This window comes from Chelmon rostratus, chromosome 6, assembly GCF_017976325.1.
Source record: "Chelmon rostratus isolate fCheRos1 chromosome 6, fCheRos1.pri, whole genome shotgun sequence".
Lineage (NCBI taxonomy): Eukaryota > Metazoa > Chordata > Actinopteri > Chaetodontiformes > Chaetodontidae > Chelmon > Chelmon rostratus.
In genome coordinates, this window is record NC_055663.1 from 13171699 (window position 1) to 13193378 (window position 21680).

The 21680-nt window shown below is 41.5% G+C and overlaps 3 protein-coding genes across 4 annotated transcripts; 1 reads left to right on the forward strand and 2 right to left on the reverse strand.

The window, feature by feature from the left end:
* Positions 1-547: 547 nt before the first annotated feature.
* armc10 (armadillo repeat containing 10) lies at positions 548-4522 on the reverse strand. Its single transcript, XM_041938255.1, has 6 exons — positions 4017-4522; positions 3565-3710; positions 3226-3360; positions 2933-3109; positions 2654-2725; positions 548-2504 (listed from the first exon to the last, which is right to left on the reverse strand). The coding sequence occupies exons 1-6, from the start codon at positions 4270-4272 to the stop codon at positions 2253-2255; spliced, it is 1038 nt and encodes a 345-aa protein (XP_041794189.1). The 5' UTR covers positions 4273-4522; the 3' UTR covers positions 548-2252.
* On the forward strand, positions 4507-21605 carry fbxl13 (F-box and leucine-rich repeat protein 13). Its single transcript, XM_041938638.1, is given in 22 exon segments — positions 4507-4561; positions 5272-5345; positions 5541-5647; positions 6664-6760; positions 6871-6938; positions 11075-11229; positions 11647-11756; positions 11850-11939; positions 12888-12983; positions 13084-13219; positions 16868-16920; positions 17740-17840; positions 18340-18469; positions 18955-19053; positions 19480-19600; positions 19688-19850; positions 19940-20059; positions 20150-20273; positions 20361-20441; positions 20789-20923; positions 21042-21205; positions 21290-21605. Coding segments are annotated over 22 exon segments (2487 nt in total). The 3' UTR covers positions 21498-21605.
* On the reverse strand, positions 13355-18857 carry LOC121607451 (leucine-rich repeat-containing protein 17-like). 2 transcript variants are annotated; one of them, XM_041938250.1, is made up of 7 exons: positions 18526-18857; positions 16366-16528; positions 15776-16252; positions 15409-15623; positions 14503-14658; positions 13881-14022; positions 13355-13794 (listed from the first exon to the last, which is right to left on the reverse strand). In XM_041938250.1, exons 2-7 carry the CDS (start codon positions 16488-16490, stop codon positions 13512-13514), a joined length of 1398 nt encoding a protein of 465 aa, XP_041794184.1. In that variant the 5' UTR covers positions 16491-16528; positions 18526-18857; the 3' UTR covers positions 13355-13511. The 2 variants fall into 2 exon arrangements, with proteins under 2 accessions (XP_041794184.1, XP_041794185.1); XM_041938251.1 differs by having other exon boundaries at positions 18410-18857.
* Positions 21606-21680: the final 75 nt, after the last annotated feature.

Genomic DNA, 21680 nt, shown 5'->3' on the forward strand with positions numbered 1-21680 from the left:
GTCAGGGCAAGTCTCATATCTTCTGGATGCCTAATCCAACTCTGTGGTGCATAGTAACCTCTATCAACTAAATGTTGCTTCACTACATTTACTCTGGTCTCTGGAAACAGCTATGAGAGCCCTAACAGATAACCTGAGAGGCAGAAAAAGTCATATGATAAAAGACAGTAAGATGTACAGTATTATGGTCCGAGGCCATTGATTTACAGACGAGCAGCAGTAATTTAATATCTGTTCACTGCTACAGTGGATGCCAAAGCCGCGACCTGACAGTTAATGAGATGTGTTAACTTTTTTCAACCTCTTTACGACTCCAGCAGCAGCATTGTGAATTGATGAAGATGATATTGCCAGAGAGTTGTGGCGGAGACCTGAGGAAAGACCTTCACAGTAATCTACAGTAAACTGCTGGAATGTGCATTTTGTTATTGACAAAGCCAAAAAGCAGCTCCAAGTGTGCAGCCCATCATCTAACAACAGCAAAGCTTGTTGAATACATTTGAGCAAACAGGAGAAATAAGGATGTGGATATACATAACATGTCATATCGAGCATTTATTGAACCATTAAAACAGACACAACAAACATTTTTCTCACTTATAGGCAAAATGCTAAGTTTATTAAATAAATATCATAATCTAGGTCACAAGTATATCAGCCTCCAGCTGTATCTGTTCTGGTAAACCATATTGCCTGAGAGAGATTTAGGATTTGGGTTCAACAAAATCAGTGTCCAAACATAAAAATTGTGCAGCATATCTTTACACCTGGACTGGCTTCATGCCATAAAATCCTTGCATTAAAAGTCATATTCAGAGATAATGGTCACATTTTTCATGCAAATTAGAGGTGTGCACCTACACCCATCTCCTCTCTGTAAATACTGTTAACAAGTCGGCAGATGGGTCCACGGCTCCAGTCCTCCAGCAAGACAACATGTGGCCCTGTCACTTACAGCCTGTCTTATTACAGTAAGTGCATAACTTAACATAATAAGGCTTGAATTTAACATTCAATCGCTGTTGTGATTCAATAACCTTCTCTCCATAAAAATGTATTATCATTATTGTTATTACTATTACAGACTGCTTTGTCTGAGGTCAACCTCTCCTCCATTTACTTTCAAGCTCCATATCCGCACGATATTTATGGTAGCTGAAACAATCATAGCAGTCCAGACATCCTTTTCCCCCACAACTTCCTCCAGCTCCTCCATGAGGAATTTGCAGGTGTTTCTTAGCAGAGAGATGCAACTGTACATCCTGGATCAACTCTGGGGTTTTCTACCAGGCAGCTGTGGTTGGTGAACCTTCAAAGTCAAAGTTAACCCAGGCTGAATCGTTATCAAGTGTCCCAACCACCTTTACTAGCTCTTCTTAATGCGAGGCTGTGTTTCAACCACAAGGTCTTCCCAATACACTGAGCTTCTCACACTGTGGCAGAACGTGAGACCGAACACCCTGTAGGTTAACCTCACTTTGGCTCTTCTAAAGTCATGACGGTCCGATTTTCAAATTAAATGACTAGATCTTGCTTTCATTTGAAGAAGATCATGATCTTTAAATCCAGCATGCCAATACTTTAGCGAGGACTGGAGCTGTAGTACTTCCATTCATTTGTGTCTCCAAGGCATGCTAAGGTGTGCAGTAGGAAACCTCTTCAGCTCTGCGTCTATGTGTCCCTCTGAGCCACAGATGGGTAGTAATTTGGGTCATGCTGCACAGGGCATTCTGACACATTCTCTAGGAAATGTTTGGCAGTGGGTTCGGGTTCAGAAATTTCACCTGGAATACGTCTTCAGAGAAAGTAGGTGAGTAGGTTCTCAGAAGGAAGGGCACTGTGGATCTTTGAAGGAAAATAGTCTCTGGCAAAACTCTTGCTGGCAGGAATAAAACAGGGAGGGGGTGGCCTGTTTTCACACCCAACTGAATGAATGGCTTCTTCCTGCTCATTCAGTGCTCGTCAGTTAATTGCAGTGTGAAAAACTGGAAATCAGGGAAGAGTGGCTAACGAGGTGAAACAGATCATTTAGTTGAGCAGATGTGGGGTAATAATACTGATCTAGGAAACACAGTAGGTATCGAGTGTGGGAGTGGAGGCTGAGTATCAACGAGAGGCTACGCAGCCTGCTCTTTTATAAGATGAATGTCAACAGATTTATAATTTAAATGAAAGGATGATAGGTTGAGGGTTTTGGCATAGGGTGTGGAAGCTAAAGCTGTGCATGGATCCAAGAGTCCAGAGAGGGGGGCCTAACTCAAGATGCGAGCCACTTGGGCCTGAATCTCCCCATCAGGGTGTGAGAGTAGCTGGACCAGTCTGCTGTGGAGCTGAGAAGACTCATCTAGCATGACCCGGAAGAGGCAATCCTGCTTCCGCCTAAGTTCATGAGCAACCTGGGCAGATGGCCTCCAGGCCTTTAAGTTCCCTGCAAATGTTAGCAGTCGCAGAAGCACGGCAGAGGCTGTCCGTGCGTCGAACAGCAGCACAACAGAAGCTGGTGCCTACAGCAAAAAAGAGAGAGGAAAACTGAATTATGCAGCTGTTTGTTTTGATTTGTTGTTTATCTATAAAAACATGCAAACTGCACTGGATGTTTGACTTACATGAGGATGATCAGATTAAGACTGCATTTTCATCCCATTATCCTTACCTGAGCTTGAACAATGTCATCCATCATATCCGGATTAGATGACAGATTCACAAGGACTTTCGAAGCCTGAACCTGAAACACAAATATTGGAAGTGCTTCATTCATTCATATTGCATTCACAGTTCTGCTGGACTTATCTGCTTTCCAACAAGCACTGCAAATGTGTCAGTTCATTATAATCATCACATAAGAATTTAATAGGAACTTTTACAACTTAGGACAACTGATTTTTAAAAATGTGTTGGAGATCAACCACGTGCAACCTGACATGATACCAACCTGTAACGCTTCATTGCTCACGACAAGTAGGGAGAGTAAAAGTGTAATTGATTCCTTCAGCAAGTGTTGATGTTTATCTGTGACTGAAAGGTTTGTCAGCAGCCTGAGAGCACCGAGCTGAAGGTCAGAATTCACGGGTGACATCTCAATCAGCTCCAGCACTTGTGGTACATAACCCTGCAAGACAAGGTGAATGTTCAAGGTGAATCCTGCCTGCCTGATATATGACCAAAAAGACCTACTCAGCAACAACAGAGCGCATGTTATTTGCTGACCAGTAAACAGCCACGTACCTTTATTTGTTCCTGGTTTGGGATGTTCATACATAGATTATTTAAAGCATTCAGAGTCTGCACTCTAACCTCTGCCGCAGGATCAGAGAGAAAGCCGGCTATGATATGAATCCCTTCAAATTCCCGTATTAGATTCTGAAGAATCAATGAAAAAAAACAACAATATAAATTTAAGTGGATGAAAGGAGACATATAATGTCATATACAGAACTTTGAGTGAGGTCACTGTCTAAACACAGCAGCTACATAATTATATAATTTAATAACTTATGTTACATTAAACACTCAGTACTAGCCATACTTGAGGAAGGTTTTATAGAAAGCATATTTTTACTTCACCTGATTCACAGTAAAGGCAGCAGCATTTCCCAGCGTAAGTAGGATCCGACATCTGTCAGGCGGATTACTGCTGGTCTGTAGACATGACAGCAGCATTTTCAAGTGCTGTGGCTCCAGGTGACCCGGGGACTGGTGGATGATGTCACCTGTGGAGCAAAATAAGCCATTTGATCAACATTTCATGACATTAATCATGTACTTGCTCTGAATGCCAGTGACTACCGCTCAGCTGTAGTTACTGTCTACAGTCAAAAGCTCTGCATATGATTTTTATCCAGCTCTGGATATCAAAGATGTGAGCATATTTAGGGAATGACTATGTTTGCTTTGTGTTTGAACACGGGAGATTTTGACAAATTCTCTTGAGATATTCACTTTGCTGGAACAATCACAAATGTTTAGATATAGTTAATGTGAGTATCGTTCGGCTTTATGAGCTCTGTGGTTCTTACCTGATGCAACATCAGGTCGGGGACAGACAACGTCCAGCCCAGACACTTTGGCCAACAGGCTGCCTCGCGGTAGGGTAACCTGATTTGGCTGGCTGGTCCTGACACCAGGACTTTCACTGTTGACACTCTTCTTGTTTCTCTTGAAGCTCCCCCCGCTGATTAGTTTGTATATTCCGTAGGAGGCTCCAGCTCCTGCAACTATTCCAAGCAATGCTTTCATGTTGCTGAGCCTGGGAGTAACACTGCCATCACCCATGCTGCTGCTATGTCTTTAGCTAAGCTGTAGCTAGCTAGCTAGCTAGCTACACGTTAAGATACAGATGGTCTGAAACGTTATGAGTCAAATATGTTGACAGCTAACCCGGCTGCTTAGTTAGCTAGCACTGACGACAGTCCATCGAAAGCGCCACAAAGCCGACCCAAAGAAATTTAGACAGATTCATTGTTATTAAAACTGTAGAAGTTTGCTGACAAGCCACAGTTGTCAACAATGTTGTGTTCCCTTGTTCCGGGCAGCCATTGTTGCCAGATTGGACTGACAACCGGTAGCCCAATCAGAGCCAAAACCCGCCCAAGCGTATAAATAAGCATCTTATCGCCTCTATCAGTATCATTAGGCAAACTCAATACCATGGTTATAATAATGAAATATTTATAACTGGTCAGAAATAATATTAACGTATTTTAGATAATGTTAGATTAAACGTTAAGAGTTTGCCCTCAGAAATAGTATCTCTCTGAAATAATAATCAGAATAACACTAATGATAATAATAATGATAATAATAATAATAAGAAGAAGAATAGGGGAAAAAAGCTTCACCTTAGTCGTCACAAACATGAAATCACATTTTTGTTTTGACAGTAATCAGTTATTGGTTATTGCATGTCAAACGGAAAACTGTCCAATCTGGCAACATCGCCGAGGGCAGCTCTGAATGGCCGACCAAATCTTTCTCTGGGTGATGAGCGAGAAGTTTCTAGCCATGTACAAAACCTTATCTTTCAATATACATTTGGATAATTTTTCGAAAAATGCTAGCATCTGCAATTTGTTCACTGAAAAGTCATGTGCGTCATATATACTTGGTACACTACGTAAGGTTACATTTTGAAATCTAGCTGCAGCGCATTAGTTGTCCAACACTTAACGTCAGTTGAGCTTCACCCACTTCGTTACCTGGCAACGACTAGCGTTTGCTAGTTAGCGCTAGTTAGAGACCTCGATAACTATTTGACTTGATGTGACTGACAAGATATGGCTGTAGCAAACGCAAAGTCTGCTCTGATAGAGTGCGAACTGAAACACTGCCTGCCACAAATACAAAAGGTAACGTTAGGTTAACTTGTGTAGAAATATTAAGTTTGTAAAGATAGCTACATGTAACGTTAATGTTACAGAGATCATGAGCTCAGATAAGTTCTTAAGTAGTTAATACACATTCAATTCACTTTGACTATTATCACTTTTTAAAAACATCTTCCTAAATCATTGTTCTCTTAATTTCACCTTCTTTGACAATAGGTCTTATTGACAGCTTCGTGCATGTCATGTCCCAGTGACCCAGTACAGTTTCTAAAAAACACTCTTGTGGCCTTCCAGGGACATGATAGTCTTGAGGCTGTTGACTGGTAGGTAAACCTTGTTTCTTGTGATTTTCCTTTAGACGGACACTTGGTGGCTCACTTTCTCAAGTTTTGTTTTTCTGCTGGCAATGAAAGACATGGTAGGCTGCTAAGTGCAGAAATAGTATTTCTGTCACATTAACAGCTGCATCATGTTCTCTGGTTTCATTGCCCACCATTGTATATTTGCTCACATTAACAGATTGCCCCTTTTAGTAACTTGCATATTAGCAATAATCAAGTACTCCATGTGGATACTGTAGATTTTGCAGGCCTTTGTCATTTTACTTAGTGACTTTCAAAGCAGCAGTCCTGGGGATCCAACATGCCAGTGTCCCCAGCACTTAAAACCACTTACAATTACAGGCATAATTCATTTTGGACATTTTTGATGGGAGAATAATTTTTTGTCAACATGGATTTTTGTTTAAAACATGATTTTTCAAACTAAATCAGTGGTGGTCATTACAGGTTATGCAGTTTTATTCAGGAATTCATAAATGTTGTAAAACATGCAATGTGAAGTTATACTCTAAATGCACAGAATTACAATTCATACATTTAAGTTACAAAGTTGTACTTTTTCATCGTATACAAGTATCAGTAGCATGTGAAGTAATAGCTCATGAATTTACTTGAAAGTTGTTCTTGTTCTTATTTTTCATGCCCTTGTGTTGCTGGAACTGCAAATTTCTCTCTGGAGATTAATAAAGTATCTATCTGAATTTGTATATGTAAAACCTCTGACAAAGGACTACACTGGATTTGTAGCCTGTGTACTGTTTGTCTGTGGCAGCTCACTAGTTTAGAGCTGCACCAGCACACTGCCAGTCCACTGCAAGTAAAATCAGTCTGTACATGAGACCGGTGCTGGCTGTGTTGAGTACATTGACTTAATATCATACTTGATCAGATTCGACATAACATGTATTACTTCTTCCATTAGTAATCAATACTTCATTAGTTCTATACAAATTCACTATGAATTTTTATCTATTCTGATGTCACCTTTATTTTTTGAGGCACAAGTTTGTTGCTGATGCAGAACAGCACACCTCAAAAACCTCTCGGACACATAGGACTATAGACACAGTCTATATGGACCAAGATGGCACCATGGTACAGTATGGTTTAGTAGTGTACAAGTCCCAGATCCCTCAGATAAATTGTTCAGACTCAAATTGATGTTAGTGCTTATATAATAATTGCTGTTCTGTTCTCCTTTCTAGCTGTCATTTTGTCTGGTTGAGAAGGCCTACTCCTGTTACAGAAAACATTTAACAAGCGCTTGCTTCAGGTAGGCCTGCAGAATTGCAGTCATGATAAACACATGGTTTGATTTACTGATCCAAGAAGTTTTGGAGGGAAAAGGTCAACCTTGTCAACCTTAAACACAGGCATTGTTGATTAGCACATCCTATGTGACAAAATCAAGACGACAGACAACTGTTTAAAATATTTCATGCCTTTACTAATTACAGCAGAGGTATGTAGCAATGCAGAAACTTCCTTCCAGCTGAAGATGGCAGCAGATCCTATAGAAAACAAAAATGAAAAATTTCAGGTGTAAGCATTAGGTTTTAACAATATGAATACTTGAATGTTTACAAAAGGACTTGCTGTCAGCAATGTCACCTACAATATGAAAAGTCCAAATTTATTATAGTATATAATGTATTGTAGGAGTACAGTTTTCACAATAGGTACATTTTTCAGCTGTTTTCTTTCTGAAATTTCAAGGTCTATGCTCGAGGGCAGGTCAGCTGCAGTGTGACTCTTAGATAATAATGATCTCCCTGGAATTTTAGTATTTGCCTCCAGTGCAATCCTACATGTTAAAAAAAAAAGGTAGCCATAGTTACCTCCAAGTTCAGTTGACTTTTTGAAGTTTCCTACTGAACATCTGGCCACTGCTGTCTTTGAATCTATATAAATTTAATTCAGGATCCCAACCACATAAATGAAGGACAAATGAAACGCTTGAGGAAGTTTAGTTATTAGTCTAAATAATTAGCACAACTCAGGCAAAATATTTGAAAGTTTTCCCCACACTATTTTATTTCACTTGAAAATGACAGCTCTGTAACTGATCTTCATATCCTTTTGTACCTTGGGATACATTGTTCTGGTGGCATTGGAGCAGGTTTCCGTTGGTGTTTACCAGTTGTCTTCAACCAGCTGATACAGTGCATAATGGGTCTTTGATATAGATACTTTGCCCCTTACATAGCTGTTTCTGGACTTCACAACATATGCATTTACAGATGGTGTTGACATTCTGGGGCCTGTTTCAGGTGGAAGCCTTTTTGTGTTGCCATCATTCCTCCAAAAGACACCACTTAAGGTAGAGTCAGAAACTTTGGATGCAGACAACCATTGAGGAGACTGGTAGGCCATGTTGCCGAGCTCTTCATTCACATTAGCTGGACGCTTCCGTACCTTGGTTTGTTGCATTAAAGTCTGTAGAAGGCCAGCTCTGGTTGCACCTACATAGCCACCATTAAGAGACATGCCTCTTCTCTGTGGCAATGAAAATGAGCTCAGGGGGTTTGTGGCAGCACGTATATCACCAGTTAGAAACCTATCCGAGATTACATTCTTGATTCCTAAATTTCTGGACATGACTTTATTGCCAAGTAATCTTGAAAAAGCTGTCTCTGATGCTGAGGTTGGAGCCAGGTTAGTTAGAGAGCTTGCATAATCAGTCCCGACCACAGAGGAGACACCCCAATGGGATGAGCCTAAGCCACCAGAAATGGGAATCAGGCTATTGTCAGTCATTTGTTTTGGTTTGTGACTGACAGAAACTAGTGTCTGCTCTGGGATGTCTGATCTCTCATCTTTTGCCTGGTCAGTCAGGATGGAAGGACGGCTTGAGTCATGAAGAGAGCTGGAAGGTTTCACAGTAAACACTTGGTGGGATCTGACTAGCTGCTTTCTGTTGAAAGCTTGATCCTGAGCATCATGCGGGCTGCTTGTACGAACACCCACATGACCGCTACTGTTCGGTGGTAAAAGGTTATCAGAGCTTGAAGAAACAGAACTGCTGGATACAGGCAGGGAGACAGTGGAAGTGTACTTTATATCCTTTGATTCCTCTCCAAAAGTGGGTTGATATGGCTGAAATAATGGGGCTGGCATTTTCCTGTGTTTTGGTAGATACTCTCGGATGTAGAGCTGACCTCTTGGTGCACTAACATATAAACTTTTGCCATAGGAATTCAAAGACTGGGGATTTGGTGCAGACAGGACATTGGCTGGCGTCACCCTGCCTAGCTCCTCGCTTTGGACATTTGGAAGTTCAAAGCCACCAGATTGTTTTTGATTTCCTGCTGAAGAGTCTTTACTGTGAGGTGTATATCTTGGTTGTTGGATATTCTTCTCAGACTTCAGAGGCGTTATATTGGATGTCTTACTTGGAAAGTAGCTGATATCTTGAGATGGGCTGTTCAGAGGGTTGACAGGGGAGACAGTCACATGGCCATTGAAAGAAAAATCCTCTCCAAAGAATGAGCCAGAGGGTATTCGTTTAGGGAGCTTGTAGCTTGTTGACTGAACATCTTCATTTTGCACGTCAGCACTTGTGAAAATATCAGGCTTTTCCACTGAAATGCCAACATTGTCAAAACTTCCATAATTACTTGAAACATGCTCTGGGGCTCCTAAATGAGAGTGTGGGTGGAGAGCAGAGCCCAGACCCTGGCTGTCATAAACACTGGTAGGAATGAGACTTGCAGTGGAGTCGACAGGGTCAGGGACAGAGAGGCTTTCACTTGGCATGTGGTACTTGGCGCCCTCTTCACTTTGTTCAAACATTGTATTAAGAGGTTCACTTTGCACTTTTTCACTGGCCTCATGGGCAGAGGCTTCATTTGCAAAACTAGACCCATAGCCCATGTCAGGTTCTCCCTTTATTTTTTGAGCTTTAGAAGCCATTTCGTTTTCCATAATTCCCCGTGCAGTTTGAAAATGTCTACTCACATCACTTCCTGGCATTAAAAAGGACCTTTTCATTGTTTCTATAAACTGTTCGAAATCTCTGATTGTGGAGAAACTGATGCCCTCCATAGGTTTCTTTTGTGCATGCTCCTTTACTAAAAGGCCAAAGGGTTGTTGATAATCAGACCTTTCATGCTCATATTTCTGTACAGAAGGAGTGGAGGGGACCTCTGAAAACTTATCTGGCTCATGTCCTGAGTCTGGTTTGCTTTGTCCCATCTCTTCAATAAGGCTAGCAACAGAGATAGCATCCTCATTGTTTTCATGGCGGACTGGTTCTCTCTGAGGGGAAACAAAGCTTTGGTGTCTCATATCATCCATCTCATCCCTTGGACTAACAGAGTCATAGTTTGTGTTTGAAGATGCTCCAAATTGGAACTGGCTTGAGGTTTGTGGACCAAGCACGCCTGCATGGCTGCTGAATTCATCATCATTGACAGAGTAACCATGCGCAAGATTGTGACCTATCAGCAAATAAACAGCCATAAGATTTAATTCATATGATTGAACATTGTCAGGAATAACATAGAAATTCTTACCTTTTTGAGGAGGAAAACAGATGCCACCCCACAAAAGCAGAGCGCAAAGCCAGGAAATCCTGAAAAACAATACATTTAGAAAGATAAAAAACAGAACTAGACCAGATCTATCCAAATATACACCTGTGCTTTAGTTACCCAGATGGAAGAATCATGGTGGTGAGTTCAGCCACAGCATCAACCTGTAGCAGCAACAGCAGCAGATTGTTGATTAAAACTAGCAGCCAGGATAACAATCAATCATGCTCTGTCCTTTCTTTGCCCAGAATGTTTGAGAACAAGGAATGATAGGAAATGTTCATGGAAGGATACAAAAACGTTTCAGATTCTGCTTACACTGATTGCAATTAGGCACCAGCTGTGTAGACAGCTCAGCTTGAAACCCAGCCTAATTAGACAAGCACAGGTGGAGCATTTACTGAAGGGGCTGCATGGTGATGGCTTAAATCACTAAAAACAATCCAGAGATATATCTTTGAAAATTATAGCTTTAAAATAGCTGTAGCCTTCCTCTTCATGTGAAACACATAATACCAAGAGAAAGTGACTCAGATGTAACTCTTGACCCATGTGACTGAAAGTCCTGAATGTCTTCTCTAGATCATTGTTAACACGCTGCTGAGTTCATGAGCATATTGTGTTACACAGATTAGCTTTCACTTGTCCATTGTCAGTGCCGATTTTTGCATCAGTTACCTTTTTTCCAGCTAGTCACTCTGTCCTGTCTGAATGTCCAAACCTGCTTCAGTTGAGATCATAGAAAAAGCTTCTTAGATGTTAAATTATATTATTTCAGCGTTATTGACTAGTGTTGTGTGGAGTTCATGCAGGTTTCTGACTGCCTACGTTCCTCTCCACTGAATTAATAATGAGCTGTGTTTGCTGTTGGTTGCAGGCGGTGGAAGAGGTTCATTGCACAGAGTAAGAGAGGTACAACTGAGTTGGCTCTGAAGATGGACCTGATGAAGAAGCACTATGAGAGGAAATGCCAATGGGTTGCACTCACTAAATGGTCAAACTGGGTAAAAATACACAAGAAGACACAGGCTGGTAGGTGATTACTTTGGTAAGAATGAAAAACTAATCATGAGGAGTTTGACTTAACTAATGTGGACTGACTGTTTTGGTAAGCTATGACTCTCTTCTTTATATAGCCAGAGAAAACATGCAGTGGGGTTAAGAAATGTGTCCAGATATGTATAATTTTTTTCCCCACTGTATACACCCACTCTTATGACTCATTTTAGCCCCTGCACCTTCCACTCATAAACTCTGAGACTTGACTCTACTTTTATAACGTACATTTATCTAGGGATTCTGAAGAATCGAACATAGTGATCATACCATTGTCGCCATAATTTAGCCCATGTGTTATCCTCTGCTAAAAAAGATGGAGAAATGCAAATAGTTGTTCCGTTCAAAAGTGATGGACACGATGGACAAGATTTAAATTTCTTTTCAATTCAGTTGCCATGGAGAAACTTGAGAGTCTTGTAAATGCTGGCCACCTTAAGCGCATCATAGCTGCTTGGCATAATGTTGCAAAGGACTCAAAGAGGACAAAAGAGCACTTTAAGGTATACTTTAATTTGGAATTTTAGTTAAAAAAAGAAGTAGAACGAATGCAGTTTTCTTCATTTCTTGTTTGTGTGTTTGTATGAATCATGCAGAGGTTGGAAATGGAGTTCGGCAATAAAGTCCACCAGACTGGGGAAAAATGTGACAGACTCTCATTGCTCCCTTCCAGCCTCTTACTGAAGGTAGTTTTTCTTAAACTACACAGCATTCACGTGTCACTCAGCCAGTTTCTTCATGTTTTCCTTTATACTTCATGAACCTGATTAGTTCCCATGCAGCGAGATGATATGCCTGGATTTGAAGCTGGAGTTGCTTCACTTGTTACATAAGACTTGTGGACTCCACTGTAAACATGCTTCCAGCCTCTTTGAGGCCAGTTGATTAATGTCAGTTGCAGTTGGTTGATTTTACCTCTGACCCATTACCACAGAAAGGGTTGTGTTTATGGCGCAACTCTCTCAAAAGATCTGCTTCTCAAAGGATCTGTTTTTGCATATATTTTCTAGATATTGTATAATTCTAGGATTACTTTCATACCAGTGGCTCTAATCAAGACTCCAGAAAACATCTTTGTGACTCTGCTTGTGCTTACCAGTTGTAGCTCCTGTTTGTTTTGGATTCACATGCTGAGAGAGTGCCGTTTTGGCTTTATTTGCTCTGGTGTTTTTTGTCCAACACCTCTCCTGATAAATAGTGCTTCAGCATGACTATGTTTAGAGAAAGAAAGAGCCCGCTTGTACACTTACATCGCACTACCTTGCGAAGTGGCAGCAGCAGAGGTGGCTGTGAATCCTGTCCTCTTGACATTGGCCAAACATTTCCAAAGTGACAGCTGGTTATGTGAGATTAAAACTCACAGGACCATAGGAAGTTGCTTTGTTGCTTTAATCTGTGGATAACTCTCCCATAACATTTGCATCAGATGTTCCACCGACATATCTTTCTGATCCTACAAATGCTTCAGTGTTTACTGTTATTTTCAGAATATGTGTACCTTGTGACAAGAACAAGAAAAGGCAAGTTACTGAGGACGAAATGAATGTACTAGGATATTGGTCAAATGAATGGAGAGGAAATTGAAATGATTCCACCTTTCCGAATGATCAAATGTCACAATGTTTTCTCTGCAGATCTTTCAATATTTACAATTGCGAGACTGGTTGAATTGTGCTGAGGTGTGTTGCACATGGAAAGCTGTCATCCAGTCAGGCAACTTGTGGAGTCAGGTCTGTAGTGAGAGTTTGATTCATGTAGTTAATTCTCAGTAGTGTTTAAAGTTAGACTTGAAACAGGAGTACAAATGTTCCCTAATATGTGCCCCTGCAGATCAACTTCTCTGTGGAGAAAAACTGGATAACAGACAGCTCAATGAAGCAGATTTTGCAGAACTACCGCCCATTTGTGATCCATCTCAACCTGCGTGGCTGCACATCTTTAACATGGACAAGCTTGAAATCTATCAGTGAGTATTGCAAATTATGTAGCCAGCTATATATATATATTTGTCCCAGGTGTCTCCTTTGCAATACCCATGTTTCACTTAGTTGTGCACTGACCCATACAGATCATGTTCTTATAGTAATTATTAGTCAAAATGGTCAAGAAATCATGTATTTTGATAAAAATGACAAAATATAAAAGCAACACTGAAAAATGTAGTTTCTCCATCTGATACAGACTGTCTTATAATATTGAAAGAAAGGAAAACAAAGAAGCTTTTTAAAGTCAGATTTTAGGTCAAATGTTCGCTTGAGTCAGGTCAGCCTGATGATCTGGTATTTCTGGGGTGCTCTCAAGTGACTCGGCTCTAGCTCCTCCTCCAGCTCCCCCTGCACTTCCATTGGTGTGTTCCATAATTCAGGGTCTGTTTCGTCTTGATCTGTTCTGCTGTGCTGTCTGTCCTTTGGACACTCTCTGTTGTAGGAGTGCACATACTCCTCCACACTCTCCCCAGTATGTTCAGGAGGGGAGCGACACCGCAGGCCAGAGTGCCTCACCCCTGGGTGGAGATGCAGCCAGTACACCATGTAGTGGATGCTGAAATAATACAGACAATCAGTTTTTTATCCTTTTTTTTTTTTTTCTAAAAAAATGACTGTAAACATTTGAGCAGAAGAACCCACCTATAGTCACACACCCAGGGGTTTTCTCCTAGTTTTAGCTGCGACAGGAAGTAAAGGTCTTCAAGAACCCCGTACTGGACAAAATGCAGGCTGTTGTCGGACAGGTCCAGCTCACGAAGGTGCAGGAGCCCAGACAGGGAACCTAGGAGAGAGAAAAGCTTGAGACACATGTTCATATATCCCTTTTGTTTCTTACTTCTCTCAGTATAGCTATATTGAGACAGACAGAACTTTTTTTGTATTTATTAACCAAAAGTAAAAAAGCCAGTGGTGCAATTGAATGAAAGGAATGTGTGGGCTGGTGTTCAGTTTGTATTTGACTCACTTAAGCACAGGGATCATGTTATGTTAGTAAGCCTCTCAGCTTCTCCCACTATAAATAAATGCAATACTGTATACACAAAAATGTGTAAAGCTGCCTCTAAAAAAGAAAAATGGCAAACACAAGCCAGCAGCAGTTGTATAACGTGTTCTTACCCTTCTGGTTTTCCATATGTTATCCATCAGCCAAAGAAAAACACAACTTTGTTTGTGTAGGATTTCATTCTGGATATTACAGGAAATAGGAAGCACATACTGTAACGTCCACTGATTGTGACTGCAGTAATAATAGCACACATACCCTTGTCAATGTGCTCCATGTTGTTACTGCTGAAGTTTAGGGTTCTGAGGCTCCTCGCTCCTTGGAAATCTCTGGCTCTGAGATGGCTGATTGAATTATGGGACAGATCAATATGAACAACATCCTCTGGAATACCTGTGGGCACCTCAGATAAACCTAAACATAGAGGGGAAGGAGTTACTCGAATACATTTGAGTAGTTTACCTCTCTGCCAGAATTGTAAGTGTACATTCACATGTTCAGAAGATAGAATAATGGATTTTTCATCTATACCATCGAAGTTTGTCAAGCCACACACTGCTCTGAGAAATCAGCTGAAGTTTCTATGCTGCAAGTCTAGAAGCTGATAGTTGCAGAGACAGATTTATGCTCTGTCTCTCTCCATAACCTCAATTTGTTACTAAAATTCAGGCCTCCTGCCAGTAGGAGACAGACATATTTAATTTACACTATTCTTGGAAGATTTTAAATGCTTTGGCATGTTTTGCAGTGATCCTTTGCAATGATTTATTTTGATGGGCTAGCCAAACTTTGTTTTGTTAATGGTTTCAAGTTGTTTATAAGGTGACAAATGACTATAAAATACAATCAGTCAGAGGTTAAGGAAGCAAGCAACATGACATTGAATAGAAAACACCTGCCAAACCAGATGTGTGTCTTTGCCAGTTCTTTGTCTAACCCTGGAAATCCTCTGAGAAATAGAAGTTTAGTCATTTCAGTCATGCAAAAGTAATATTTAATCATTAGCATACAAACTCTCTGACTTAAAGCTTTAGAGGTATTTTTCCTGTCGTCTCCATTGCATAAGAAACATATGTGCTAAATTTGTGAAAACACAGTGAGGTTCAGAGTAGGGTCCAGTGAATCACACTGATATAGGAAAGTAAAAGCTGACTGTGAATTTGCCTCGGTTACTGCAGTCCATCCGTATTTGGGGGAAGAGGTAGGTATGGCAAGATGTGGTGGCGTCTGGTTTAGTGCGAATTGGAATGGGCTCTACAGGGTATGTGGAATCTGTCTGGTCGCCCTGTGGGTCGTCAGTTGGACCTGTCTCCTTGCAGAGTAACTCTGGGTCCACTTTCTTCAACTTAATGCCTTTTAGCCTGATGGGCTCTGCGCACCTAGAAGAGGAACACACCTTTCAGTCACAGTGAAATCAGATGGGATATTTGGAGGCTGTGTGCTATCCTAATAAATCAGTAATGACTTGTACACCTGTGGGATCAGAGCAATAAATCACACTATGTCAAACTCTTTTTGTCAGATCCATCACCTGGCATGATTTCCTAGATTACGGTTGCTCGGGACCTGAAGGGTTCGTATGAGGCTGTCCATCGGGCAGAGACAGCTCCAGGGATTATCATATAGGCGTAGGTAGCCAAGGTTTGGCATGGGGATGAGGGCCTCCTCGCTAAGTGTTCCCAGGTGGTTATGCTGCAGCAGCAGCGTTGTAAGGCGTGTCAGACCCTGGAAGGCCCCTTCCTCCACTAAAGAGATCTGGTTCTGCTGCAGGTCCAGACTAGTTAAACTCTCATATCCAAAGAAGGCCCCTTCACGAAGGACTTTGATCCGGTTGCGGGCTAGAAGGAGGTGCTTTGGTTGTTTGGACCAGGTCTGCGAGGTGGGAATAGAGGTGAGGCGCCGATCCTGACAGTCTACAAAGACGTCTCGAGATTCTGTCAACTCTGAGCAGTGTGGTGCCGCAAGCCTGGAGGGGCCTGATCTGCTGTGACGCCCAGCACCCCTTACCCTGACAGTTTTTAGACACACAGGAAATGAATTCATGGCTTGTCAGTCTATACATGGTTATTAAAGCAGGTGAAAAATGGACTGAGCAAATTAGACCAAAGAGTAAATACATACCTGTCCCGTGTAAGTTTGTGTCTTGCTCCTCTGAGGCCTCTACCCTTCCCCGGTCTTTTCATTTCGGCGGAGGGGAGCAGGAGGAGGAGCAGGAAGGCTAAGGGGAGTGAGGAGTTCGCTCGCATCCTGAGCCCCGCAGGGATTGTTCTTTCTGTAAGAAGAGCTGAAACCAAAGCAGGAGTTTTAACAAAAGAAAACAGGTTTGGAGACAGAAGCAGTGGGTCAAAGGTGAAGGTGTCATTTTTGATGGAACACAGCTGCTGCTGCTGCGGAAGAAGTGAGATGTAGCACATTATGTAAGAGATAGGAGCCATACAGGAATGTATATACAGTATTGAAAGAAGCCAAAGTACTGTGACACTTCATGTTATTCCTTACGTAATGTTGTATATTACTTTATTATATCACAAAGTACATATAATGGTTTTCAAAGATGGACTATAAAACGTGACCAGCCTTTTCTCTGCTCTTTACTTATTTTCTCTGTATTTTATTTTCTAAGGTGAATGCAGAAACCTCCAGGAGCTCAATGTGTCGGAGTGTTTTAATGTTACAGTAAGTAAAACATGACAAACGATGATGATGTGCAGACAATAAAAAAATAAATATTCATATCACATGTACTAATTTACTTTTTACATACTTTTTTAGCACTTATGTTTATTGACAACTATTGCTAACAATGATAAATCTTGTTTGCCCCTGTCCTATATTAAATCAATAAGGATATTCACCTAAAAACACAACTTTTATCTAAGATTGCACTTTGTCTGGGAAAGTGTCCCTCAGTGTTCATCTTTATGACTATCATCATTGTTAAAATCTTGCAGAACATCATCGATAAGAGCAACAGTGCATTTGTTTGTCAGTGTCTGGTTGCCTTTTCCAAGTTGTTTTAATTTTTGCATAAAATTGAAAACCAAGTATTCTGAATTAGGGATATTCCCAACAACTAATTTCCCTGACATTTGAACAGAAGTTTAATCTTTGACAGGTCTAAAAGTAAGAAAACACCCAGAAAACAGTCCAAACTCTATAAAAAATGTAACATTGTCAAAAAAATTGAGTGTAAGAGCCATTTGTAACCATGTGGCACTGTGCACCATGCATTATGCACACTGCAAATCATCCTGTAATTTCAGTTTGTACGTTAAGAAAATTCTAATAATACGTTTAACCGACTAGTATTTCGAGTTCCAACTAGCAAGGGTAGCAACATTAAATCGAAGAGTTGCCTAATCACGCACATCCCTAGTTTAAATGTTTGTTTGTTAATGCACTGTTGATTGAGGTGTTACACTAGCCATACACTCCCGTAACAGGTGCTTTGCTGAGCTAGTTTAAGATAACATGTAAATCTCTGCTCTTTAACAGGATATGATGGTGCAGAGAATTGTGGAGGGCTGTCCGTGCCTGCTCTACTTTAACCTTTCGTGCACACTTATAACAAACAAAACTCTAAGAGAACTGTCCAGGTAACCCACCATGTGACTAGATTTCTGTTGTAAATTGTGCTCCAGTTCACTCACATCTCCATAGTGAACAGAAAAAGAATCCTGTGTGGTTCTCCTTGTTTTCTGTCCCTTAGTTCCCACATTTAAAATCCCACTTATGGATTTAGAGGAACAGATGTGGCACTCATAGTATAACATCTTGACTGTGTGATAGCACTGATGATAGATTTACATGTTCAACAGTTTTCAGTCATTAGCTTTGTCCCTCTAATGGACAAAGCTCGAGCAAAATGTTTTGAAAATATTCCACAGTTTACCAAGCAAGAATTTAAAGATATCTACTTTTAACTCAAAATGTGATGTTATTTCTGAGGAAAATGCTTTCCTTGCAGAGAATGTACTTGAATTTACACCTTTTGTTAAAAAACAACAAAACAATCAATTATAATCTACACAAAACTTAAACACAAATAATGTATCCTCCGTTTCTTACATAAACCTATCTATTGATTTTGAACAGGAACTGTCTCAGCCTTCAGTACCTGAGTCTGGCCTACTGCTACAGATTCACAGATAAAGGGTTTCTGTACCTGACCACAGGGAAGGGCTGCCACAATCTCATCCACCTCAACCTGTCCGGATGCACTCAGGTCAGTTGCTATACTCCTCTCAAGCTTGTGAGCCTCCTCTCAGTAGAGCGTTTTACCTTTTTTAAAGTCCAGTGCGGAGTCCGCCTTGGATAAATCCAGTCACTCCTCTCTGTTTGCACGTGTCTCTTCTTGTTCCTGGCTGTACACTGGTGACTGTTTGCGCTCAGTCAGAGCGAATGAACAAAGACCTGGGGAAGAAGAGTAAGAGGCAGCTGTGGCCAAGTGGAGGGTTGGGTTTATATAACCAACTCTGGCGCAACCTCTCACCATGTGCGCACTCCATAACATAACACACATGCACCGCAACATAAAACGCACCGTCCTCCGGGAATGTGTATTAGTTTGTTTCCAGATGTATGGTTTCACTTTATGGGACCCTGAAAATGTGAGGAGCAGGAAAGCTGCATCCAGGAGAATGAGTCAGATTCCAACATACACACATATTTTCCTCCCTCCTCCTCCTTTCTCTCTCTCTCTCCTCCTAGATGACAGTAAATGGATTCAGATACATTTCTGCCGCATGTCCTTCACTCAAAGAGATTGTGATCAATGACATGCCCACGCTGTCAGATAGCTGTGTCTTGGTAAGTTTGATCATTTCTAACACATGGCAGGGTCAACATCCAAGCTCAGGAATATTCAAGAAAGGCATAGAGCAGGCATGTCAAACTGATTCCATAAAGGGCCGTGTGGCTGCAGGTTTTCGTTCCAACCAAGGAGGAGCACACCAGGCCAACCAATCAACATGAAGGAATCACTTAGTTATCAGCTGAAGGCTGAGATCAGCTGATTAATCGATTCCAGCCTGGTGTGCTCCTCCTTGGTTGGAACGAAAACCTGCAGCCACACGGCCCTTTATGGAATCAGTTTGACATGCCTGGCATAGAGAATGAGGAAGAAATTGCAAAAGGATATACTTTATCTAGTTGTGCATGTTTTGTTTTTTTTGTCCGCGTACTATTAACCCCTCTCAGCAAAGAGAAGGTTTGAGTCTTTCTCTTCTCTAACAGGCACTAACTACCAGATGTCGCTGTCTGTCTGCCATGTCTCTGCTGGATGCTCATCATCTTTCCGACGTGGCCCTCAAAGCCATTGCTGAAGTAGCCAGACTGAAAAGTTTTAGCACAGAGGGTGACATCATTGCTCATTCTGAAACATTCATTTCCACATTCACATGAAAATATAGAAGTAACTCTGTTCAACGTGTGTGTGCTTTAGGTAACAACCAACTAACAGACATCAGCTGGACGGCCCTGTGCAGCAGCTCACAAGGCCTGCGCAGACTCCACACCGCAGAATGCCCCAGAATGACCGACGCCGGCCTCAGATCTGTGGCCGCCCTCAAGAACCTGCAACACCTGGACATCTCACTTTGTAACAAGTCTGTTTGTTGCTGCGGTTGTTTAAGATTGTGTGCTTTTTTAAATATGGCATTACATGATGGAACAGGGTGTACTGTGTGTATTTCAGGGTGAGTGATACTGGGATCCAGTGTTTGACTGAAGGTTCCTCATCCACCAAACTCAGAGAGCTGAATGTCAGCCACTGCAGTCGCATCACTGATGCATCTGTCATGAGGATTTCACAAAGGTGCATAGTTTGACTTCACACTCACACACATCTCGTTGTGATCTGTGAAATAGTGTCACGCAGCAGCTTTTTGTGTTTACAATCTATCAGGCTGTGTAAACTCTACCATCTCAACTTGAGTTATTGTGAGAGACTGACTGACATGAGTCTGGAGTGGCTGAGCGGCAGCTCTATCTGCTCTCTTGACATCAGCGGTTGCAACATCCGGGATCAGGTATTGTTGTGATTTTTGGTTTGACCCTTACAAAAAAGATAACTGGCTCTGGTGGTGAGATCTGTAACTTGGTATTTGTATTTTTAGGGGCTGGCGGCTCTTGAGGGAATTCGCTTGAAGAAGTTAGTGCTTGCAGAGTGTGTCTATATCACAGACATTGGCATAGAGGTACAAATCTAGTTAGAATTCCAACACATGGCCAGATGTGTCATTTGTATGGAGCAATTTACAATATTTAGTGGGTGCTTTTTCCAGCATTTGCTAACATCAGCTGATAGGAAATGCTACACCACGTTTCCAAGAAAAAACAATTAAAAAAAAAGAACCACTGATTTCCACAGTTTCTGTGTTACTTGCTGTTACAGCCTACTAACAGATGTGAACAGATGGAGGCATCTATGTCCTCTTGTAGATATATTACCCAATGCCTCCATGTCCTCCATTAGTTCATTTTCTCATCCATTCACTTTCATCCCACATCTTTCTCTCATCTCCTCTGTTCCTCACGAGGGAAGAAGCTGTGCAAGACTGTGAGAGATCTGGAACATGTTGATGTGTGTCACTGTGTAGCTCTATCAGACCTGGCCATCAGAGCCATTTCATTTTACTGCAGAGGTCTAGTCACACTGCAGATGTCAGGTTGTCCCAAGGTACACATACACACAAATACACCTCTAGATCCTTTAAATGTTCCCTGGCTGAAGTAGATTGTGTTTCCCCTTGTCATCTCATGCCACATGTTTTCTATTTTCTTCTGCTCTGCCTCAGATGACAGATATGGCAGTGCAGTATCTGACAAGTGGATCTCAGTACCTGCGAGAACTTGATGTGAGCGGCTGTATTCTTCTCACAGATCGCACTCTCCGACACTTGGAGAGGATCTGTCCTCCTCTCTGCTCCATCACGATGGCCTGCTGCAACAACATCTCCAAGTAGGACACAAACTTAGAACAACACGGCAAAGTTAGAGTCCTGCACAATAACTTTTAATGACCAGAGTGTGTTTGTTCCCTTAGGGCTGCCGCGTTAAAGCTTCAGCCACGCGTGGAGTACTGGGATCACAGCAATGACGACCCTCCATACTGGTTTGGATAAAACATAGGCCAAATGGTGCATCCAGTCACCTGACCCATCAAGACTGGTGACACCTGTTGAATGGTGGAGCAGCACTCAGTGATGACAAGAGCAGCAAGTACAGAGGGGATTGAAACAGATCTCAAATAGCAATGCTTTTGTGAAAATCTCACAATAACCATGATTTTTGGGACATTGTCTCAAAACATACTAAGAGCATCCTCAACAAACCATTTTGAATGATAAACCCAAGATAATCCACACAAGAATGAATTAAATGGCTATAATCCCACATGAATGGTCAATAATAAGATTACACCTCTCTGTGTTCTC

Bases quoted from the DNA above. Each gene is read 5' to 3' on its own strand.
- armc10 (XM_041938255.1), bottom strand. From the start codon at position 4,272: ATGGGTGATGGCAGTGTTACTCCCAGGCTCAGCAACATGAAAGCATTG. The intron at 2,726-2,932 runs GTTGGTATCATG...TTTGTGTTTCAG, and splicing joins TGAGCAATGAAGCGTTACAG to GTTCAGGCTTCGAAAGTCCT. The intron at 2,505-2,653 runs GTAAGGATAATG...TTTTTGCTGTAG, and splicing joins ATGACATTGTTCAAGCTCAG to GCACCAGCTTCTGTTGTGCT.
- LOC121607451 (XM_041938250.1), bottom strand. From the start codon at position 16,490: ATGCGAGCGAACTCCTCACTCCCCTTAGCCTTCCTGCTCCTCCTCCTG. The intron at 14,659-15,408 runs GCAAATTCACAG...CTCTATGTTTAG, and splicing joins GATGGACTGCAGTAACCGAG to GTTTATCTGAGGTGCCCACA. The intron at 14,023-14,502 runs GTATGTGTGCTA...TCTCTCTCCTAG, and splicing joins CATGGAGCACATTGACAAGG to GTTCCCTGTCTGGGCTCCTG.